Source organism: Pristiophorus japonicus, chromosome 15 (genome assembly GCF_044704955.1).
Source record: "Pristiophorus japonicus isolate sPriJap1 chromosome 15, sPriJap1.hap1, whole genome shotgun sequence".
In the NCBI taxonomy this organism is placed as follows: Eukaryota; Metazoa; Chordata; class Chondrichthyes; family Pristiophoridae; genus Pristiophorus; species Pristiophorus japonicus.
In genome coordinates this window covers 111,352,129-111,373,063 of record NC_091991.1, presented here as the reverse complement: position 1 = coordinate 111,373,063, position 20,935 = coordinate 111,352,129, and the positions used below count along the sequence as shown (strand labels likewise).

At 46.0% G+C, this 20,935-nt stretch overlaps 1 protein-coding gene across 2 annotated transcripts in view; it reads left to right on the top strand.

Annotated features, from left to right (window-relative positions):
- daglb (diacylglycerol lipase, beta) overlaps positions 1-20,935 on the top strand; it is a 63,413-nt gene that overhangs the window by 19,271 nt on the left and 23,207 nt on the right. For both annotated transcript variants that reach the window (XM_070900786.1, XM_070900785.1), the window contains exons 6-11: positions 1,269-1,402; positions 4,768-4,894; positions 6,309-6,392; positions 8,720-8,797; positions 13,968-14,048; positions 16,332-16,459. In XM_070900786.1, the coding sequence (XP_070756887.1) occupies positions 1,269-1,402; positions 4,768-4,894; positions 6,309-6,392; positions 8,720-8,797; positions 13,968-14,048; positions 16,332-16,459 (632 nt within the window). The remainder of the gene's footprint in view (positions 1-1,268; positions 1,403-4,767; positions 4,895-6,308; positions 6,393-8,719; positions 8,798-13,967; positions 14,049-16,331; positions 16,460-20,935) is intronic.

Sequence of the window (20,935 nt, the reverse complement as noted above, 5' to 3'; positions counted from 1 at the left end):
AATGGGATTATCAAACACACAAACAAGATTTTACTTTTCTCTGTTCCTCATGTTTAATAAAGTGAGACGATTGGTCTTGCAGAGTTCGACTGGCAGGAAAATGGTTCTTTACATTTCACAGGGAATTGGCCCTGATCATCAGTGACAGAATGACATCATATTTACAGCACACAACCCGGCCATTCAGCCAACTGGTCTATGCCGGTGTTTATGCTCCACACGAGTCTCCTCCCACCCGACTTCATCTCGCCCTATCAGCACAACCTTCTATTCCTTTCTCTCTCGTGTGCTTATCTAGCTTCTGCTTAAATTCATCTCTGCTATTCACGTCAACTACTCCATGTGGTAGTGAGTTCCACATTCTAGCCATCATCATCATAGGCAGTCTCTCGAAGTGAGGATGACTTGCTTCCACGCCAAAAAAGGGATGTGTTCACAGGTATTTCAATGAAGGACCTAATATTTCAGATCCCGATCTACATCTTGAAGGGTGGAAGATGGCTGTGCGTGGATTTTTTTAACGTGGGGTGGCCGTTGCACACCAGCCATCGCACGGGCTTGACAGAGCTAGGTCTTGGTCCAGTGGCAAGGGTTAACCAAGATGACTGGAGACCAGCTCTGCTGCACGGACCTAGTGTGTACACATATCATAGTGTGGGCTGGCCCGTGCTGCCCCTGGGCCCCTGGCCCCGAACTCACACCTCTCCTGGGCCCCAAACTCACGCTTTTCCTGGGCCATTCTAACACACTCTGGGTAAAGATGTTTCTGCTGAATTCACTATTGGCTTTATTAGTAACTATCTTATATTTATATTTATACATAATACCGACTGTGATGTATGGCACCAGCAGTTGGACTGTGGTAAGGGCCCAAGGACAACCACCAATAACTTGGCAACTGCATCAATGGTCAGTCATGCAACACATATGTCATCATCCACGCTGGCTAACTGACCATTCTGCCACTTTGTACACGTTCCACAAGAGCCCCCCGCCCCCCCCCCCCGGGTTGCTGGGTAAGCAGGTGGTCTTTGCCAATCTGGAACCACCCATGTGCACAGACCACTGTGTACTAGTCGGCCTAATCATATGCTGACCAACAATACTCTGAGCTTGCTGATCGACATTACCCAGAACAGAAGCACCTGGCATCAACTCGGTCCCCAAGTCTACCACAACCGTATACATTGACTTACGAGCCTAATTTCTGTACTGTACATCATTTTAAGTTGTTGCGTGTGTCTTAGCATTGTTTGTTGTTTTTCCAGGCCGAGGAGCTGGATATAGAATTGGAGAATGCCACCCACTATATGCAGTTTGCTGTCGCTGCATATGGGTGGCCACTATATGTTTTCAGTCACCCACTAACTGGCGTATGCAAGCTGAGCCATGACTGCTTGTGGTAAGTCCTGATTGTTGACACTATCCTAAACCCCTTTAGCATAATCTTTCTTGAGGATCTCTCGTGTGTCTTGTGTTAAGTTGTCATCATCATAGGCAGTCACTCGAAATCGAGAAAGACTTGCTTCCACTCTAAAAGTGAGTTCTCGGTGACTCTACAGTCCAATACGGGATCACAGTCTCTGTCACAGGTGGGACAGACAGTGGGTGGGACAGGTTTGCTGCACGCTCCTTCCGCTGCCTGCGCTTGTTTTCTGCATGCTCTCGGCGACGAGACTTGAGATGCTCAGCGCCCTCCCGGATGCTCCTCCTCCACTTAGGGTGGTCTTTGGCCAGGGACTCCCAGTGGGGATGTTGCACTTTACCAAGGAGGCTTTGAGGGTGTCCTTGAAACATTTCCTCTGCGCACCTGGGGATCGCCTGCCGTGTAGGAGTTCCGAGTAGAGCGCTTGCTTTGGGAGTCTGTGCGCAAGCCCGACACACACGTGGTCTGCCCGACGGAGCTGGTCGAGTGTGGTCAGTGCTTCGATGCTGGGGATGTTGGCCTGATCAAGGACACTGACGTTGGTGTGTCTGTCCTCCCAGGGAATTTGCAGGATCTTGCGGAGACATCATTGGTGGTATTTCTCCAGCGATTTGAGGTGTCTACTGTATATGGTCCACGACTCTGAGCCATACAGGAGGGCAGGTATTACTACAGCCCTGTAGTCCATGAGCTTGGTGCCAGATTTGAGGGCATGATCCTCGAACACTCTCTTCCTCAGGCGAGTATGGCTGTGATGATGGCACTCAGTACAACATGGATGTTGGTCCATAGGTTTTCAGACTGGGGACCCCGAGGTCGTTGGACTTCTGCATTTGTTGATTATTGAGCATATTATTTCCAATGCTGTCTGCTAATTAAAATTATTTTCTGCAATTAAAAAAACTGTTTTTCTTTGGGTGAATGACATCTTTCACAAGGTCGGACAGTGGCAGATTATGGACCAATAATAAGAACATAAGAAATAGGAGCAGGAGTAGGCCATACGGCCTCTCGAGCCTGCTCCGCCATTTAATACGATCATTGCTGATCCAATCATGGACTCGGATCCACTTCCCTGCCCGCTCCCCATAACCCCTTCTTACCTTATCGGTTAAGAAACTGTCTATCTCTGTCTTAAATTTATTCAATGATCCAGCTTCCACAGCTCTCTGAGGCAGCAAATTCCACAGATCCACAACCCTCTGAGAAGAAATTCCTCCTCATCTCAGTTTTAAATTGGCAGCCCCTTATTCTAAGATTATGCCCTCTAGTTCTAGTCTTCCCCATTAGTGGAAACATCCTCTCTGCATCCACCTTGTCAAGCCCCCTCATCATATACATTTCGATAAGATCACCTTTCATTCTTCTTAATTCCAATGAGTAGAGACCCAACCTACTCAACCTTTCCTCATAAGTCAACCCCCTCATCTCTGGAATCAACCTAGTGAACCTTCTCTAAACTGCCTTCAAAGCAAGTATATCCTTTCTTAAATATGGAAACCAAAACTGTGCACAGTATTTCATATGTTACCTCACCAATACCCTGTATCTATAGCAAGACTTTCCTGCTTTTATACTCCATCCCCTTTGCAATAAAGGCCAAGATTCCATTGGCCTTTCTGATCACTTGCTGTACCTGCATACTAACCTTTTGTGTTTCATGCACCAAGACCTCCAAGTCCTGCTGTACTGCAGCACTTTGCAGTCTTTCTCCATTTAAATAATAACTTGCTCCTTGATTTTATTCTGCCAAAGTGCATGACCTCACACTTTCCAACATTATACTCCATCTTTCAATTTTTTGCCCACTCACTTAGCCTGACTGTCCTTTTGCAGATTTTTATGTCTTCCTCACACATTGCTTTTCCTCCCATCTTTGTATCGTCAGCAAACTTGGCTACATTACACTCTGTCCCTTTTTCCAAGTCATTAATATAGATTGTAAATAGTTGGGGTCCCAGCACTGATCCCTGCAGCACCCCACTCGTTACTGATTGCCAACCCGAGAATGAACCATTTATCCCGACTCTCTCTCCTGTTAGTTAGCCAATCCTCTATCCATGCTAATACATTACCCCCAACCCAGTGAATTTTTATCTTGTGCAGTAACCTTTTATGTGGCACCTTGGCCTTCTGGAAGTCCAAATACACCACATCCACTGGTTCCCCTTTATCCACCCTGTTCATTACATCCTCAAAAAATTTCAGCAAATTTGTCAAACATTACTTCCCCTTCATAAACCCATGCTGACTCTGCCTGACCGAATTATGCTTTTCCAAATGTTCTGCTACTGCTTTAATAATGGACGCCAATGTTTCCCAACCACAGATGTTAGATGCAGAGGTAGATGCTGAGAGGCTGTTTGCCCTGGCTGGGGAGTCTAGAACTAGGGGGTCATAGTCTCAGGATAAGGGGTTTGCCATTTAGGACTGAGATGAGGAGGAATTTCTTCACCCAGAGTGTTGTGAATCTTTGGTATTCTGTACCCCACAGAGCTGTGGATGCTCAGTCGTTGAGTATATTCAAGGCTGAGATCGATGGATTTTTGGACTATCGAGGGATATGGGGATCGGTGGGGAATGGAGTTGATCTTATTGAATGGCGGAGCAGGCTCGAGAGATTGAATGGCCTATTTCTGTTTCTAATTCTTATGCCTTCGTGTTCTTTCATTATTTTTCTAAACTTCCCCTTGTACCAAGTGCATTGCAAAATGTCTATCACTGGTGTGTGGATGATGTGCAAAGTGCTGCAGAAGGAAGTCCAGCTGAGAAATGCTCTCCAATTGCAATTGCACCAACGTTTGGCACTGATGACTTCCTTTTTTTTTTGCGGAGGTGGGTGCAGGGAATGGGGTCAACCAAATCATACCGGTTACAAAATGACCCAAGTTTGCAGTACTAAAGAGGTACAGCTCTACACTGAACTCCGTGGTAATTTCAATTTTAAAGAAGCTGATCCTTCCATCGAGCGATGGCCAGTGAACAGAGACTGGGTGCATTAGTCAGTCACATCCGCTACTGGGAACATAGGAGGAGGAGGAGGAGACCATTTAGCCCCTCGAGCCTGTTCCGCCATTCAACTAGATCAAGGCTGATCTGTATCTTAACTCTATCTGCCCGCTTTGGTTCCTTAATCCTTAATACTCTTGCCTAACAGTCTATTGATCTCAGTTTTGACATTTTCAATTGCCCCCTCCAGCCTCAACTGCAATTCTGGTGGGAGAGATTTCCCGATTTCCACTACCTGAAGTTTGCCTGTTCCGACTGTTCTCTGGTTGGCCACCACAAGCCTTTTGAAACGAGTCTCGTCCGCTTGATGTCGCAGTTATTTCTCTCTCTAGTTGCAGAAGCCAAGTTCCTGAACAGGACATAGTCGGTGGGGATCACTTGAGCTGTCACTTCACCTCCATGCTGCAAACTACAGGGCTGCAGTACCGCGACTTCATTCATATCAGTTTCCATAACAAGGTAACAGCTGACGTGGGCGGGTTAGAAGTTTGGTCTGCAGGATGGAATCTCATAAGACTCTCAGAAATAGGAGCAGGTGTAGGCCATTTGGCCCCTCGAGCCTGCTCCGCCATTCAATAAGATTCAATGGAGTTGAGTCTTATCTTGACCTCAACTCCACTTTCCTGCCCACTGCCCATAACTATTGACTCCCTTATTGTTCAAAAATCTGTCTATCTCCACCTTAAATATATTCAATGACCCAGCCTCCATAGCTCTCTAGGGTAGAGAATTCCAAAGATTCACGACCCTCTGAGAAGAAATTCCACCTCATCTCAGTTTTAAATGTGCGAATCATAGCTCAGCTTTACTCAGAAGTGGCCATCTTGCTCCTCAGTCGGAAGGCCATCGATTCAAGTCCCACTTCAGAAACTTGAGCCCATAATCCAGGCTGACACTTCAGTGCAGTACTGAGGGAGTGCTGCACTCTCGAGGGGCAAAACTGAGGGAGTGGTGCACTGTTGCAGGTGCCATCTTTCAGACCGAGGCGCCGTCCACCTATTTAATCCGACGTTTAAGGTCTCATGGCACTTTTGTAAGAAGGGTAAAGAATTCTCCCAGTGTCTTGTGTTGAAGAACAGATTATCTGGGCATTCACCTCATTGCTGTTTGTGGAACCTTGCTGTGTGCAAATTGGCTGCTCCGTTTCCTATATTACAATGGTTGACTCACTGCACTACCAAAGTTATCCATTAGCCATGGAGCACAATAGGATGTCCCGAGGACGTGAAAGGTACTACTGTATAAAAATGCAAGTTTGTTCGTCCATTTTTGATTGTGGTTTACAAACTTCTGTTTCAATGTGAGACCGATCTGATTACTACAAAAATTAGTCGTTGGTGATTAGAGAGGAACTATTACATTGACGGTTTTTCAAAGGCAGCAGTGTAAGCGATCTGTGAGATTATCAGTGGGTTACTGTTAAGGAAATATTTAAACGTTTGATTGCCTAACTACTTGATGTATCCTTATTTCAAAACCAAAAACGCTGGAAAAACATAGCAGATTTGGTTAGTGTGTGACAATGAGGAGTCTCCCCCACAATGCTGTCAGCCAGCCTGTGATGTGCGCATTGCCAGCTTTTTCTGATCTCCGTCTCATGGTTTGAAAAAAAAAATCTCTCTATTATTCACGAGTGTTGTGTAAATATTTCGGGCTAAACTTTGCGTCGTGGTCTATATCGCTCAAAAATGGACAATATTTCCGGCGTTAGTGATATTATTTTTTGGGATCGCCGGAATATCGCCCATTTTAAAACCCGCCAGTGTGAAAGACCAGGCTGGGGCAGCATGATCTGTTCTCTCAAACTAAATTCAAGGTGATTTGAGGGCTGTTTTAAATCTCTTGTGTTTTATTTTCACCCCACTTGGTGCAGATTTATGAAATTCCATTTTTTGTGGCACTGGATCACAAAAAGGAGGCGGTGCTGGTGGCCGTGAGAGGAACACTTTCACTCGAGGTGAGTCTTCCTCGGCTTTGTAATACTCGATGGAATTGCCAATACCTGGGGGCTCATTTGTACTTCCTGGTGGAGGGTGTCCAGGTGTATGTATGTCAGCCGGGTGTCTGCCGTGTGGGAGTCGATCACCATACTCTCCAAACCAATCTACTGTGGAAGCTACACAGAGTGCACAATTGCTACCTGTAGGGACGTACGCCACCTGCCTAGCTCCAGAGAGCTTAAGCGTAAGAGAGGTGGTGTGTGGGGGAGGGAAGAGTGAAACAAGTTACCAGTAGAGGGCACTGGTAAGCTTCCTGCTATTTGTCTATCCTGCAGGTTAGCACATTATGGCTCAGAGACGTGGATCATGTACAGTAGACACCTTAAGTCGCTGGAGAAATACCACCAACATTGTCTCCGCAAGATCCTACAAATCCCCTGGGAGGACAATGTTAGCGTCCTCGTCCAGGCCAACATCCCCAGCATTGAAGCACTGACCACACTCGATCAGCTCCGCTGGGTAGGCCACATTGTCCGCATGCCAGACACAAGACTCCCAAAGCAAGCACTCTACTCGGAACTCATCCACGGCAAACGAGCCAAAGGTGGGCAGAGGAAACGTTACAAGGACACACTCAAAGCCTCCCTGATAAAGTGCAATATCCCCACTGACACCTGGGAGTCCCTGACCAAAGACCGCCCTAACTGGAGGAAGTGCATCCGGGAGGGCACTGAGCACCAAGTCTCGTCGCCAAGAGCATGCAGAAACCAAGCGCAGGCAGCGGAAGGAGCGTGCGGCAAACCTGTCCCACCCTCCCTTTCCTTCAACCACTGTCTGTCCCACCTGTGACGGAGACTGTAATTCCCGTATTGGACTGTTCAGTCACCTGAGAACTCACTAAGAGTGGAAGCAAGTCTTCCTCAATTCTGAGATTCGGCCTATGATGATATTTGGAGCTGAGTACGATGAATCCTAGTCTCTAGTGATGGGTCGGTCCGCCCGCACTCCCAGCCCCCCCAGTGACAGGTGGCCCCCAGTGACAGTTCTAACCTTCCAACCTTCTATCTCCAATGACGAGTCTGCTTTTGCACAAACCCTGGTCTGCTCACGTGCATAGCGAGCATCATTTATAGACTGACCCTAGCCCAGGGTCTGTATAGGATGAGTGTGCTCATCCTGACTTTAAACTTGTGTTTAATCTTTTAAGTTCTTAAGAGCTCTGGCCATGTTACGAACGATTCTGACGGTGCTGACTGACTGGTGCCACTGGATGGCTTTGCGCAGCAATTGGATTGTGCTGTGCACTGCTGCTCAGTGGCCCCACAGCTAAATGATGCTGGCAATTAAAAGGATCAATTTCCTCCCAGCCCTCCCCCTCTCCCCCCCCCCCCCCCCCCCCCGGCCCCCTTTCTAGTTGTTCATTCTGACTGCTCTGTTCTTTGTACTTTGTTTCGCCCCGCACCGTTTCCTGGACGAGAGGGTGTGGAAGTGACTTGCTTTAAGCTCTGTGCCGAGTCTCCAACTATGGATGATCTCTCGAAGGTTGGGTTATAGTCAAGACCCAAGCAAATCTACCTGAAGTCCAGAGGGAGGCTTCAAGTCTGGAAAACCTCTGCTTATCTACTTAATCAGCGATGTAATCTGAGACACATCAGGGGTCCCTGCTTCGAATGGTAAAGGCCTAAATTCAACAACAACTTGCATTTATATAGCGCCTTTAACGTAGAAAAACATTCCAAGGCACTTCGTAGGAGTGTTATCAGTCAAAATTTGATACTGAGTCAAAGGAGACATTAGGACAGGTGAGGAGTTTTAAGGAGCGTCTGAAGGAGGGGAGAGAGAGGTGGAGAGGTTTTGGGAGGGAATTCCAGAGCGTGGGGCCTAGGCAGCTGAAGGTGGGGCAAAGGAAGTTGGGGTACGCATGAGGCCAGAATTGGAGGAGCCCTATGATCTCATATAGGGTTGGAGAACATTAGAGATACGGAGGGGCGAGGCCATGGAGGGATTTGAAATTGAGAATTAAAAATTGACTAAAAGTCACCAAAAATTTAAACAAAGCAGAGACCGAAATAATGCAACAAAAAAAATTGATCACTTGGGGAAAGTGCCTGGTCCACCAGGTTCCTGAACCAGAGCAGTGAACTCAACATACACCCGGGATCAAACATGGCAGCACCTTTTTCAACTGAACCATTGTGGGAGCAGAAGCAGATCGAAGTGTTCGCCATTATCGTTGTATCGTGTGACTACCAGGATGGTAGGTGAACTCGATGAATCGTAGTCTTTTTCTGATCAGGAATTCCAATGTTCTATCCCTGTTGTGATGTATTTTTTTTACCCGTAGGATGCTTTGACGGATTTATGCGCAGACTGCGAGACGTTGAATGTAGGTGGGGTGTCGGGCAAATGTTTGGCACACAAGGTAGGTATTCAGCTCCTTGCTTTCAGGCTTAAAAACTAATGAGCACCAGAGTAATGTGCCATGTTAAAACTGCACAAGATGCCTATTTGTTTGTTTTAGGATGCACGTACATTGCAATCTTAGCATAGTTGTGCAGCAGTTCCCGTTAAAGTTGTAACGTAGAGTTGGCGTCCCGTGCAGCTTAGCTCTGGCTTCAGGTCAGCATCAATGCTGAGGTTAAAGTGTAAATGTCTCCTGACTGGTTCAATATCAATCCAAAGTTCGAAATCATAACTTAGAATTATAGAAAATACGGCACCGAAGGAGGCCATTTGGCCCATCCTGCCTGAACATAAAAACGGAAGAAAAAGGAGCAGGAGTAGTTCATTCGGCCCCTCGAGCCTGCACCACCATTCAATGTCATGGCTGATCTGATCTTGGCCTCAAGTCCACTTCCCTGCCCACTCCCTGAACTGGTTCTTTGAACGAGCTATCAGTTTAGTCTCATTTCCCTGTCCTTTCCTCAGACACTTATTTATTTTCTTTTAAACCAAGCTCTGCGTGTGAATAGCTTTTTAAATAATTCCGAGCACTTCTCCAGGGCTGTCCTCAAACCAGGGCAGCTCCACCCCTGGTTCTCGGCTGCAAAGCAAATTGCTGTGCTTATTTCTCCTGTTTAAAAATAAAACCCTCCGGCTTCCTCTGTGCAGGCTCTGCTTGTCGGAGCATGTTCCACCAGGGTGGCTTATTCTTCCTGTGTGAGTCTAGACTGTTGGCAGGCTATTCAACCATTTCTGGGCCAGTAACACAACAGATTCTGACCCAATCCTCACCCAGGCGTGTGCGTGCACCCATGTATCGGGCACACACAGGAGCAAGGAACACTGGCTGATATTTTCCTCTGCCACCTGGTCTGAGCTAAGCTGAGCACAGAGCAGGATTAAAGCTCGACTCTGTGGATCGGCTGACCCCATTTCAGCAGGAAACAGTAGTGCACTGGCCAACCCAGCTCATTTGGAGGGGAGGGAGGAGAGCGGTGGGGGAGGTGGGAGATTGGGCTGGGGAGGGAGAGGATGAAGGGTGGGGGGAAACATAGAAACATAGAAAATAGATGCAGAAGCAGGCCATTCGGCCCTTCGAGCCTGCACCACCATTCAATATGATCATGGCTGATCATGCAACTTCAGTACCCCATTCCTGCTTTCTCTCGATACCCCTTGATCCCTTTAGCCGTAAGGGCCACATCTAACTCCTTTTTGAATTTATCTAACGAACTGGCCTCAAAAGCTTTCTCTGGTAGAGAATTCCACAGGATCACAACTCTGAGTGAAGAAGTTTCTCCTTATCTCAGTCCTAAATGGCTTGCCCCTTATCCTTAGACTGTGACCCCTGGTTCTGGACTTCCCCAACATCGGGAACATTCTTCCTGCATCTAACCTGTCCAATCCCGTCAGAATTTTATATGTTTCTATGAGATCCCCTGTCATTCTTCTAAATTCCAGTGAATATAAGCCTAGTCGATCCAGTCTTTCTTCATATGTCAGTCCTGCCATCCCGGGAATCAGTCTGGTGAACCTTCGCTGCACTCCCTCAATGGCAAGAATGTCCTTCCTCAGATTAAGAGACCAATACACAATATTCAAGATGTGGCCTCACCAATGCCCTGTACAACTGCAGTAAAATCTCCCTGCTCCTATACTCAAATCCTCTCACTATGAAGGCCAACATGCCATTTGCGCCTTCACCACCTGCTGTACCTGCATGCCAACTTTCAATGACTGATGTACCATGACACCCAGGTCTCGTTGCACCTCCCCTTTTCCTAATCTGCTGCCATTCAGATAATTTGCCTTCCTGTTTTTACCACCAAAGTGGATAACCTCACATTTATCTACACTATATGGCATCTGCCATGTATTTGCCCACTCACCTAACCTATCCAAGTCACCCTGCATCCTCCTCACAGCTCACACTTCCACCCAGCTTAGTGTCATCTGCAAACATGGAGATATTACATTCAATTCCTTTGTCTAAATCATTATATTGTAAATAGCTGGGGTCCCAGCACTGAACCTTGCGGTACCCCACTAGTCACTGTCTGCCATTCTGAAAAGGACTCGTTTATTCCTACTCTTGGCTTCCTATCTGCCAACCAGTTCTTTATTCACGTCAGTACATTACCCCTAATACCATGTGCTTTAACTTTGCACACTAATCTCATGCTTGGGTCCTTGTCAAAAGCCTTTTGAAAGTCTAAATACACCACATCCACTGGCTCCCCCTTGTCCACTCTACTAGTTACATCCTCAAAAAATTCTAGAAGATTTGTCAAGCATGATTCCCTTTCATAAATCCATGCTGACTTGGACTGATCCTGTCACTGCTTTCCAAATGTGCTGCTATTACATCTTTAATAATTATCAAACCTATAGTTCTTTAGTTTGGTGGTTGCATTTAGATTGGTGATTGGAGCGTGGGCAGATACAGCAGGAGCGGCGAGGCGAGGGTCAGGGTGAAGGAGTGGCGAGAGATTGTAGAGGGATGTGATCGGAACCCGGGAGATGCGTGAGTTCCAGGCCAGAAGAGCCGAGGGGCCAGGGGCAGCACGGGCCCAGCCCACACTGCAATATTGTGCGCACTAGGTCCATACAGCAGAACTGGTCTCCAGTCGTCTTGGTTAATCCTTGCCATTGGACCAAGACCTAGCTCTGTCAAGCCCGTGTGGTGGCTGGTGTGCAACGGCCACCACATGTTTTAAAAAAAAAAAAAAAAATCCACGCACAGGCATCTTCCACCCTTCAAGATACAGTTCAGGATCCGGAATATTACGTCCTTCATTGAAATACCTGTGAACTCATCCCTTTTTGGCGTGGAAGCAAGTCATCCTCGCTTCGAGGGACTGCCTATGAATAATTGATTCCAACATTTTCCCCACTACCGATGTCAGGCTGCCCAGTCTATAATTCCCTGTTTTCTCCTTCCTTTTTTAAAAAGTGGGATTACATTAGCTACCCTCCAGTCCATTGGAACTGATCCAGAGTCTATAGAATGTTGGAAAATGATCACCAGTGCATTCACTATTTCTAGGGCCACTTCCTTAAGTACTCTGGAATACAGACTATCAGGCCATGGGGAATTATCGGGCTTCAATCCTATCAATTTCCCTAACACAATTTGCTGACTAATAAGGATTTTCTTTAGTTCCTCCTCCTCGTTAGACCCTCGGTCCCCTAGTATTTCCGGAAGGTTATTTGTGTCTTCCTTAGTGAAGACAGAACCAAAGTATTTGTTCAGTTGGTCTGCCATTTTTTTGTTCCCCATTATAAATTCACCTGATTCTGACTGAAAGGGACCTACATTTGCCTTCACTAATCTTTTTCTCTTCACGTATCTGTAGAAGCTTTTGCAGTCAGTTTTTATGTTCCCTGCAAGCTTACTCTCATATTCTATTTTCCACCTCCTAATTAAACCCTTTGTCTTCTGCTGAATTCTAAATTTCTCCCAGTCCTCAGGTTTGCTGCTTTTTTTGGCCAATTTATATGCCTCTTCCTTGGATTTAACACTATCCCCAATTTCCCTTGTAAGCCATGGTTGAGCCACTTTCCCCATTTTATTTTTACACCAGACAGGGATGTACAATTGTTGAAGTTCATCCATGTGATCTTTAAATGTCTGCCATTGCCTATCCACCGTCAACCCTTTAAGTATCATTCGCCAGTCTATCCTAGCCAATTCACTTCTCATACCGTCAAAGTTACCTTTCTTTAATTTCAGGACGCTAGTCTCTGAATTAACTGTGTCACTCTCCATCTTAATGAAGAATTCTACCATATTATGATCACTCTTCCCCAAGGGGCATCGCACAACAAGATTGCTAATTAATCTCTCATTACACAATGGCCAGCTCTCTAGTTGGTTCCTCGACATATTGATCTAGAAAACCATCCCTTATACACTCCAGGAAATCCTACTCCACTGTATTTCTACCAGTTTGGTTAGCCCAATCTATATGTAGATTAAAGTTACCTATGATAACTGCTGTACCTTTATTGTACGCATCTCTAATTTCCTGTTTGATGCCATCCCCAACCTCACTATGACTATTTGATGGTCTGTACACAACTCCCACTAGCGTTTTCTGCCCTTTTGGTGTTGCGCAGCTCTACCCATACAGATTCCACCTCATCCACGCTAATGTCCTTCCTTACTATTGCGTTAATTTCCTCTTTAACCAGCAACGCTACCCTACCTCCTTTTCCTTTCAGTCTATCTTTCTGAATATTGAATACCCTTGGATGTTGAATTCCGAGCCTTGGTCACCCTGGAGCCATGGCTTCATAATCCCAATTACATCATATCCGTTAACAGCTATTTGCGCAGTTAATTCATCCACCTTATTATGAATGCTCCTCGCATTGAGACACATAGCCTTCAGGCTTGTTTTTTTAACACTCTTTGTCCTTTTAGAATTATGTTGTAATGTGGCCCTTTTTGATTTTTGCCTTTGATTTTTCTGCCCTCCACTTTTATTTTTCTCCTTTATACCTTTGGCTTCTGACCCCATTTTATTTCCCTCTGTCTCCCTGCATAGGTTCCCATCCCCCTGCCCTATTAGTTTAAATCCTCTCCAACAGCACTAGCAAACACTCTCCCTAGGACATTGGTTCCGGTCCTGCCCAGGTGCAGACCGCCCGGTTTGTACTGGTCCCACCTCCCCCAGAACCGGTTCCAATGTCCCAGGAATTTGAATCCCTCCCTCTTGCACCATCTCTCAAGCCACGTATTCATCTTAACCATCCTGCTATTCCTACTCTGACTAGCACGTGGCACTGGTAGCAATCCTGAGATTACTACCTCCTGAAGTCCTACTTTTTAATTTAACTCCTAGCTCCCTAAATTCAGCTTGTAGGAACTCATCCTGCTTTTAACCTATAAAAGAAGTGGGGGGGGCGGGGGAGAGAAAGAGAGGTGGAGGGGAGAAAGAGGGATTATTGTATTAAGCTGAGCTCGAATGGGGACCCCTTTCCATTCAAAAAGAATGTGGTTTGTGATCGGATCAGAAGTGACGTATGCACCTTGCCAAACATCGTACTGTGAACTGGTGCAGATACCGCCCGGCTGGTGTCGCTGTATTGTAAATGAAGTGTTTACGATGACTGTTGACTAACCCGTTAAAACCGCTTCTTTCAAGGGGATTATCCAGGCAGCAAATTACATTCATAAGAAACTGATCAACGATGGGATTTTAAACCAAGCTTTCACGATTGCCCCGGTGAGTTTGTCACGTTTTGTTTTTGAACATTTGCCCCTGTTTTACCATGTCTGATATTTTATTTTGTTTGTTTAAACAGCTGGAAGTGTTTAATGGGAACTATGTAGGAGAAACTGCAACTTACTGTTTGTCTTGTGTTTTTCTGTGGTGAGTGACCCGAGGAAATCGAAGTTCAGTACGAACAAAGACTGTCTGAGCACAATTATCTTCAATGTTCATCAAGGAAATCCAGTACTGCTGTGTTACGATACAACGCTCTTCTAAATGTTTTTCCTAGTTTTGGTTCAAAATGCCCTGAACTGTTCTGCCTGACCTCCCAAGTGTATAACGATGGATTTTTATACAGTAGCTGGGTAGGCAACTGTCTAAACACTGGGTCGTACTGGGGTCTCTATGCAAATGCTCAATGCCATCATTCCTATTCATCAGTTTATTAGCAGTCTGTATAAAACTGATTACAGACTTTGCTTTGGATACCAGGTTACTTTGCTGATATGAATATTTTAATTGCCTCACGTTGCTTATCCCGTTTATCTCCTGTTCTACTGTACTGGAATCATACAGCACTGAAGGAGGCCTTTCAGCCCATCGTGCCTGTGCCGGCTCTTTGAAAGAGCGATCCAAGTTAGTCTCGCTCCCCTACTCTTTCCCCACAGCCCTATAAATGTTTCCTTTTTAAGTATTTATCCAATTCCTGTTTGAAAGTCACTATTAAATCTGCTTCCATCGCCCTTTCAGGCAGCGCGTTCCAGATCATCGTAACTCGCTGCGTAACAATAAAAAAACTCTACTCATCTCTTCTCCCCCCCCCCCCCCCCCAATATATCCTTCCTGTGAGATTTGTTCCTGTGGATTGCTTTTAGGTAAGTGTTTAAACCAATTCCTATACCACAGAGCTTCCTGGAGCTGTCTGTCCCTTTAAAGGAGCCTAACTTTATCCTCTACTTTGCTGTACTGAAGGGGTTGTTTATGACACCGATCCTGATCATTCTAAAGGTCAGTGTTGAAGTCTGAAAGATAAGAATTTATCTCTATCTGGTCAGACGAGCAGTATAGAATGACCAAAGCTATAAGCTCAACAACGGTTTCCCCGTGCAGTATCTACCAGGCAGGTGGTTCTCAAACCTTTTTGGTTGAAGGACCCCTTTTCAAATGGATTAGTAATCACGGACCCCCTAACTAACTTATAATATATATTACTCAGAATATGAAAGAGATGGATGTGTAAAGAGTGTTTTAATGCTGCTTTTAAAAAAAAAAAGACAGCTATTTGCTTCCAGATATCAGTGAGACGGGTGTACCTGCTTCTCGCACCAATTCTGGACGCTCCGCAGCAACAGATAGTCACTATTAGCCACTTAGTGCTGGGCAATGTTTAAAGCTGTCAGCAGGCTGGCCAAGGTAAGTGAGGGCACGAGCACCCGTGCACAGGCTGGGATGCTGCTGGAAACGTGACACCCCGCCGCACTATCCCACTGCCATGTTCTGTAGCAGCTGCGCTGTGGGAGTGTGTGTGTTTGCGTGAACACGTTCAGGCGCTCTGATCATGTGACGGGAGGACGGTGCAGGATCACGGTGCCAGGGCAAGGAATCGATTCGACCGGCAGGGAGCGCTCGTTGCAGAGTGACTGAGCGCAGTGGGGCCTCTGTGAGGAGGCGAGCCCAGCTGTTGAGAATTATTCTCCAGAACTGAATCAGTGTTGGTTTTATAAAGAGGAGCAAGCTTGAAATTGCAGCCGTTCTGGTCGCAGACCCCCCCCCCCCAGAAAGTCTTTACGGACCCCCAAGGGTCTATGGACCCCAGTTTGAGAAACACTGTACTAGGCTGCCATGAGTGCATATCCTGCAGGGAGATGAATATTAATTTAGTGTTCCTGCTACATCATGAAGTTCCCGGGTTCAGTCCCTGATCTGTGCTGAGTTACCTGACCTAAGCCACGGAGGCACAGCAGTGGGCCTCAGGACCCCCTGAGTCCTCGCGCCTGATTGCGACCCAGCGCTCCCATTCCCTGCTGGGCGTGCAGTGGTGTGGCAGGATGGGGCTCCGCGGGTGTCCACACGTGGAGATTGCCCACTGCAGCAAGGCGGCCGGAGGCGATGGGAATGCAGGGAACGGTGTGGAGCAGAGGACTGGAATCCTGCGAGGCTCCACTTTCTCCCCGCACTTGTGGCAAGCTCGGCACGAAAGCGGAATCTGTTCTGCCAAATACCAGCTACAGAACTGGCCGATGTTGGTTGTTTAAAATGATGTGCTGTTGGAGTAAGCCTGTTTTTGCCCTACAGGAATATAAACTGGTTATTACTGGGCACAGCCTGGGAGCGGGAGCGGCCTCAATACTTGCTGTAATGCTTCACAAATCCTTCCCCGGTCTCCGGTGCTACGCGTTTTCTCCACCAGGAGGACTGCTAAGGTGAGAGGCATAGAACGATTGCACTCGGCCTTTCTCTTTACGCATGATAAGGTTGTGTTAGGCGCGCTTAAATTGAATTGTTTATACTTTGGCTATATTTTTCTTTCCTGTTTTTAAGTATTCAGATTATATACACTTAAACTACTTTCTCACTTGTGCTGCACTTGGTCTCTTTTGTGGTACAGTAAGTAACGGTGAGTGCATTCTCAGTCAATGCCCTTGTGCGTCACTCCTCCGGCACCATTAAGATTGAATGGCCCCTTGCATCACTGGGCCTTTTCAGGTGGAAGTAGCTGTGCACTCGCGCCTTGCTGCTGGATGGTTGGAGAAGGTCTGCCCAGAGCAGCGAGGTGAGATCTGGATCGCTGCTTGTAGAGGCTAACTGACCCGGTACAAATGGCAACATGTGTCACCACTGACGGCTTGCCCAACTCTGGACACATTCCTGGAGATTTCATCACATGACCTCCCACCCCGCCCCCACATTCCTGCCATTGGTCGCCTGACGCGTCCATCCTCGGAGCCCCTCCCCTACACTGCTGCCATTGGTCGCCCGACACATTCATCCTCGTGAAGCTTCGCCTTCCTCGGCCAATCGGAAAGTAAACATACATGCTCCTTTACAAAAGCAAAATACTGCGGATGCTGGAATCTGAAATAAAAACAGAAAATGCTGGGAATCTCAGCGGGTCGGGCAGCATCTGTGGAGAGAGAAACAGAGTTAACGTTTCGGGTCGATGTCTTTTCGTCAGAACTGGCAAAAGTTCAAAATGTAACAGTCTTGGGGGTAGTGGGAGGGGAGGAAAGAACAAAAGGGAAGGTATGTGATTGGGTGGAAGGCAGGAGAGATTTGAGAGATTGGGCGCTTTGCGGAACACTTCCGTTCAGTCCGTAAGCATGACCCCGAGCTTCTGGTCGCCTGGCACTTTAATTCTCCACTCCACTCTCACTCTGACCATTTAAGGAACGAATGCATGAATTGCAACAGTTATACATTCCTTTCTGGCGTAAAAACACAAAAGGAAAAGTGGCCCAACCATGGCTAACAAAAGAAATTAAGGATAGTATTAGATCCAAAGAGGAGTTATACAAAGTTGCCAGAAAAAGTAGCAAGCCTGAGGATTGGGAGCAGTTTAGAATTCAGCAAAGAAGGACCAAGAGATTGATTAAGAGGGGAAAAATAGAGTATGAGAGTAAACTTGCAAGGAACATACAAACAGACTGCAAAAGTTTCTACAAGTACGTAAAAAGAAAAAGATTAGTGAAGACAAATGTAGGTCTTTTACAGACAGAAATGGGAGAATTTGTAATGGGGAACAAGGAAATAGCAGAACAATTAAATAAATACTTCGGTTCTGTCTTCACAGAAGAGGACACAACTAACGTCCCAGAAATGCTAGGGAATCAAGGGTCTAGTGAGCAAGAGGAATTAAAGGAAATGATTATTAGTAAGAAAATAGTGCTGGAGAAACTAATAGGACTGAAAACTGATAAATCCCCAGGGCCTGATGATCTGCATCCCAGAGTACTAAAAGAGGTAACCATGGAACTAGTGGATGTCTTCTTCCAAAATTCTACAGATTATTGAACAGTTCCTGCAGATTGGAGGGTGGCAAATGTAAGCCCACTATTTTAAAAAAAAAAAAAGGAGGGAGAGAGAAAACGGGGAACTACAGACCAGTTAGCCTAACATCAGTAGTAGGGAAAATGCTAGAGTCTATTATAAAGGATGTGATAACGGCACACTTCGATAATATCAATGGGATTAGACAAAGTCAACATGGATTTATGAAAGGAAAGTCTTGTTTTACAAACCTCTTGGAGTTTTTTTGAGGATGTAACTGATAGAATAGATAAGGGAGAACCAGTGGATGTAGTGTATTTGGATTTTCAGAAGGCCTTTGATAATGTCCCACATAAGAGGTTAGTGTGCAAAATTAAAGCACATGGGATTGGGGTTAATGGATTGAAAATTGGGTATTTACAGGAAACAGAGAGTAGGAATAAATGGGTCTTTTTTGGGGTGGTGGGCAGTGACTAGTGGGGTATCACAGGGATCAATGCTTGGGCCCCAGCTATTCACAATATGTATAAATTTGGATGAGGGAACCAAATGTAATATTTCCAAGTTTGTTGACGACACAAAACTAGGTGGGATTGTGAGCTGTGAGGAGGATGCAAAGACGCTGCAAGGCAATTTATATAGGTTGAGTGAGTGGGCAAACACATGGCAGATGCAGTAAAATATGGATAAATGTGAAGTTATCCACTCTGGTAGGAAAAGAAATAAGGACAAAGTAGTATTTAAATGGTGATGACCTGGTTAGTGTCAATGTACAGAGGGACCTGGGTGTCCTTGTACACCAGTCATTGAAAGCAAACATGCAGGTGCAGCAAGCAGTTAGGAAGGCAAATGGTATGTTGACCTTCATTGCAAGAGGGTTTGAGTACAGGAGCAAGGATGTCTTACTACAGTTATACAAGGCCTTGGTGAGACCACACCTGGAGTATTGTGTGCAGTTTTGGTCGTCTTACCTTACCTAAGAAAGGATATACTTGCCATAGAGGGAGTGCAGCGAAGGTTCACCAGACTGATTCCTGGGATGGCAGGACTGTTATGAGGAGAGATTGGGTAGACTAGGCCTGTGTTCACTAGAGTTTAGAAGAATGAGAGGGGATCTCATTGAAATGTATAAAATTCTGACTGGGTTGGATAGACTGGATGCGGGGAGGATGTTTCCCCTGAAGTCTAGAACAAGGGGTCACAGTCTCAGGATACATAGAAACATAGAAAATAGGAGCAGGAGGAGGCCGTTCGGCCCTTCGAGCCTGCACCACCATTCAATGAGTTCATGGCTGAACATGCAACTTCAGTACCCCATTCCTGCTTTCTCGCCATAGCCTTGATCCCCCTAGTAGTAAGGACTACATCTAACTCCTTTTTGAATATATTTAGTGAATTGGCGTCAACAACTTTCTGTGGTAGAGAATTCCACAGGTTCACCACTCTCTGGGTGAAGAAGTTTCTCCTCATCTTGGTCCTAAATGGCTTACCCCTTATCCTTAGTCTGTGACCCCTGGTTCTGGACTTCCCTAACATTGGGAACATTCTTCCTGCATCTAACCTGTCTAAACCCGTCAGAATTTTAAACGTTTCTGAGATCCCCTCATTCTTCTGAACTCCAGTGAATACAAGCCTAGTTGATCCAGTCTTTCTTGATATGTCAGTCCTGCCATCCTGGGAATCAGTCTGGTGAACCTTCACTGTACTCCCTCAATAGCAAGAATGTCCTTCCTCAAGTTAGGAGACCAAAACTGTACACAATACTCCAGGTGTGGCCTCACCAAGACCCTGTACAGCTGTAGTAATACTTCCCTGTTCCTGTACTCAAATCCTCTCGCTATGAAGGCCAACATGCCATTTGCTTTCTTAACCGCCTGCTGTACCTGTATGCCAACTTTCAATGACTGATGTACCATGACACCCAGGTCTCGTTGCACCTCCCCTTTTCCTAATCTGTCACCATTCAGATAATAGTCTGCCTCTCTGTTTTTACCACCAAAGTGGATAACCTCACATTTATCCACATTATACTTCATCTGCCATGCATTTGCCCACTCACCTAACCTATCCAAGTCACTCTGCAGCCTCATAGCATCCTCCTCGCAGCTCACACTGCCACCCAACTTAATGTCATCCGCAAATTTGGAGATACTACATTTAATCCCCTCGTCTAAATCATTCATGTACAATGTAAACAGCTGGGGCCCCAGCACAGAACCTTGCGATACCACACTAGTCACTGCCTGCCATTCTGAAAAGTAACCGGGGTAGGAAATTTCGGACCGAGATGAGGAGAATTTTTTTACTGAGGCTGGTGAACTTGTAGAATTCTCTACTACAGAAGGCTGTGGAGGCCAAGTCACTGAATATATTTAAGAGGGAGATAGATAGATTTCTAGAAACAAAAGGCATCAAGGGATATAGGGGAAAAAGCGGGAATATGGTATTGAGATAGAGGATCAGCCATGATCATATTGAATGGCGGTGCAGATTCGAAGGGCCGAATGGCCTGCTAATGCTTCTATTTTCTATGTTTCTATGACCTCTCCGTCCTCGGCCTCCTACACTGTTCCAATGAAGCTCAACGCAAGCTCGAGGAACAGCACCTCATGTTTCAGTTAGGCATTTTACAGCCTTCTGGACTCGACATCGAGTTCAACAATTTCAGACCATAACCTCTGCCCCCATTTTGTTCCCTTTCCTCCCTTTTTATTATTATTTATTTCTGTTTCCTGTGGCAGCTTGTGATGATTCTGCCATTCACACCCCATCAAGACTCATCTTTTCTTTCCTAACTTGTGCCATTACCATCTCAATTTGGCCCATCATCCCTTTTGTGTCACACAAATCTCATACATGCTCCTTTACCTGATTGGATAATTCTTGGCTCAGTTAAACAGCCCCCCCCCCCC